At 53.6% G+C, this 2,981-nt stretch overlaps 1 protein-coding gene across 1 annotated transcript; it reads right to left on the reverse strand.

Moving 5' to 3' along the window:
• Positions 1 to 405: 405 nt before the first annotated feature.
• LOC125542511 (transcription factor DIVARICATA) lies at positions 406 to 2,759 on the reverse strand. The gene is made up of 3 exons (XM_048705565.2): positions 2,535 to 2,759; positions 1,604 to 2,089; positions 406 to 1,171 (listed from the first exon to the last, which is right to left on the reverse strand). Exons 2-3 carry the CDS (start codon positions 2,065 to 2,067, stop codon positions 754 to 756), a joined length of 882 nt encoding a protein of 293 aa, XP_048561522.1. The 5' UTR covers positions 2,068 to 2,089; positions 2,535 to 2,759; the 3' UTR covers positions 406 to 753.
• Between the last annotated feature and the right edge of the window lie 222 nt (positions 2,760 to 2,981).

Genomic DNA, 2,981 nt, shown 5'->3' on the forward strand with positions numbered 1-2,981 from the left:
AAAGGAGGCTGCCAAAGCATGAGATGCCAAAGCTAGTGCAAGTCTGACTCATTTCCAATTCCATTGTTTGGTGGATCCAGCATCATCATCATCAGTATTAGTAGTAGTAGAGATCTATACAAGGGAAGAATTTCCTAAAAAAATTAAAGGACTTAATTGCACACAAACAATGCAAAGGTCAATCCACAAGGTTAGAAAAAATGGAGATGCAATCAAGGAAAAAATTGACCAGATGAGCAAGGCAGGTAAATGCTGGATGACTCACTGCAAACTCATTTTGGTTTATCCGAAAAAATTACACTTGCAAACATCGGACGGCGCAAGCACCGAGATGGATGAATGAAAGATGGATGTGGATAAGTATGCGTGAGATGCTGCATGAGTAAGGTTTCCAATAACATGAGCTGACCAGAAAGCAGGATCCATGAAGATTGAAAATTAAGTCCACTTGACAATGTACATGATCAGTACTGAGCACTAGTATTCCCTGTCTGTCTCAAGATACTACAGCATCAAGTTCTTGCCATTCTTTTCCCTTACACTCTCAGTATCCACACCAGAAATTATGGACTACTACCAAAGCATCACCAGCATCATACCTTTCTCTCTCTCTCTCTCTCTGCTATGTTCTGAAAAATCCCCATAATCAATTACTTACTTGAATAATAATACAGGCAGTGAAGCTACAGCAAGGGCCATATTACACTAGACATCTGACCGGTGGCGTCGAAATGGATCGAACGGTTGCATCTTCTAATACAGCATACTCCGGTTCGCGGCCAGCTGATCATGCAGAGGGCCACACTGCAGGCCTTGATCTTGCAAACCCATGCCGTAGCTCGGCGGCGAATTGTATGGCGCATTCGCTCCGCCGTGCTGCTTGGTGTCGGCCGGCAGCGAGTACTGCCCCGTTGCTGGGCTCGGAGCCGGCGCGCTGGACTGGGTGATCATCGATGACTGGGACGGCGAGGGGGGCTGGTCGTCCAGGTGCACCGTGGTGATGTCGTGGATGCTCGACCTCCTCTTGTCCTTGCCGCCACCGGAGCTGAGCCTGATGAAGTACTTCTGCGCGTGGCTGGCCACCTGCGTCGGCGTCCTTGTCTGCACGAAGTTGCGCGAAATGTTCCTCCAGTCCCCTTTGCCGTACTTCTTCAGGCCTAGGAGGAACAACCTGGCCAAAAAGAACAGAGCATATGATCAGATTCAGCAACTAGCAGTATTGATCATGCACATCAGGCTACATGGCATCAACTAGTAATATGGATCATGAATTCTTGGTCTACATCAGGCTACATGAGCATCAAACATCATGCTACATATGACTGTCTCATCAATTGCTAGTGAACAAAGACAGGTGATTCACTTCCAGATAGCAGTTCTTCCATGGTTGAATTGTTCTTCCAATTTGGCATGTTTTAAATGCTGGCAGAGCCATCTGATGATGTAAAGCCTGTTGATTGATGGCGAATTCAAGAAAGGAAATTTATATCACTAACTAATTAGATGGAGCAGAGCAATCGCTCTCACAAGTCACTGAGATCGGAGAAGAAGACTATGATATGGAGTTGCAGTTAAGAATCGTGGTAGCAGTAGTAGTGCTCACTTGTGCTCGTCCTCGGTCCACGGCACCCCCTTCTTCCTCTCCTGCTCCGGCGTGCGGCCGCCGTGCCGCCGCCCGCCGCCGCAGCCGCCGAAGCGGTAGCCGTGCCGGAAGTCCCCGGCCCCGGCGTGGCCGCCGCTGCCGTCCCACTGCAGGGTGAAGGCGCCGGGGCCGTAGCCGGGGCCGGGGCCGGGGAAGGTGCCGGACTCGATCTGGCGGACGTCGAGCTCGAGGCTCTTGAAGTGGTCGACGACCTCGCGGACCGTCTTGCCGGTGGCGTGCGCCACCTTGTCCCAGTCCGGGCTGCGCAGGTCCAGCCCGGCCAGCGCCCGCTCGAACTGCTTGTTCTCGTCCGCCGTCCAGGCGCGCGGCTGCCCCGTGAACCAGCCGCCCGCGCCCCGCGGCCCGCCGTAGTAGCCCATCGCCGCCGGCGGCAGCACCTCCATCCACGGCTCCCTCATCATCATCGCTCAGCTCGGCTCAGCTCGCCTGCAAGAAAAAATCACCCAGCTTCAGCTACAGAGGGAGATGTTGACAAATTAGCACAAAAAGTTGGATTCAGACGACAGCGGAGTAGCTCAAGATTCCGCTGATGATAACACGATCGATCTCCCACCCCCCTTGGTGCGAATCGGATGAGGCAGATTTGGGAGGAAAAAGCTAGGAGCGGAATCTTTCTGGCTGTAGGACATGATTGAGGAGCAAGCAGGGGAGGGCCGGGATGGATTCAAGAACAGTACTACTACCACGGCCCCAATTAACACCAACCGGAACCCCCGAATTACTCCACCCCGGAACCAAATTCAGGCCTCCCCGAGCAAACCTCCTCCGAATTCGCCGGAAAAGGGGCGAAATTTCACCGGCGCGGGGACCAAAGAAACAGATAAAATCGAGGAGCAGAGCAGAGCAGCTCCGAGAAACCAAGATGACTGACCTGCTCTCGATCTCCGGCTGCTGCTGCTGCTCAAGGCCAGCTGGAGGACAAAAAGGCGATCTCCCTGGGTTGCTGCTGGGATTGCCGGCGCCAGAAAAGAGACGGATCTCCTCGCTCGCACCCAGAGGCAGCGGCGGCCAGGGGGAGAGTTCTTGGTAGAGAAATGGGGGAGGGGAGGGGAGGGGGGAGTGTCAGCTGGTGATTGGGTGGAGGTCGTGGCCGACTTTTCCTGGCGTATATATACCCGTATAGGAAAGGGAGGGGAAGCAAATAGCAGCGGCGGCATATTTGTGCGTGCGTGCTCACACACACACACGGGTAGAGTAGATGCACACTTGGAATCGCTCTTGGCTTCCCACCTTTTCACCCCCACTACCGCCTGCCGCCGCTCTCCTGCTACTTGCCCCCCAAAAACTTTCACCTGATTGGACAAATCTCATTAAATCC

Source organism: Triticum urartu, chromosome 3A (genome assembly GCF_056163025.1).
Source record: "Triticum urartu cultivar PI428250 chromosome 3A, HENAU_Tu73, whole genome shotgun sequence".
In the NCBI taxonomy this organism is placed as follows: domain Eukaryota; kingdom Viridiplantae; phylum Streptophyta; class Magnoliopsida; order Poales; family Poaceae; genus Triticum; species Triticum urartu.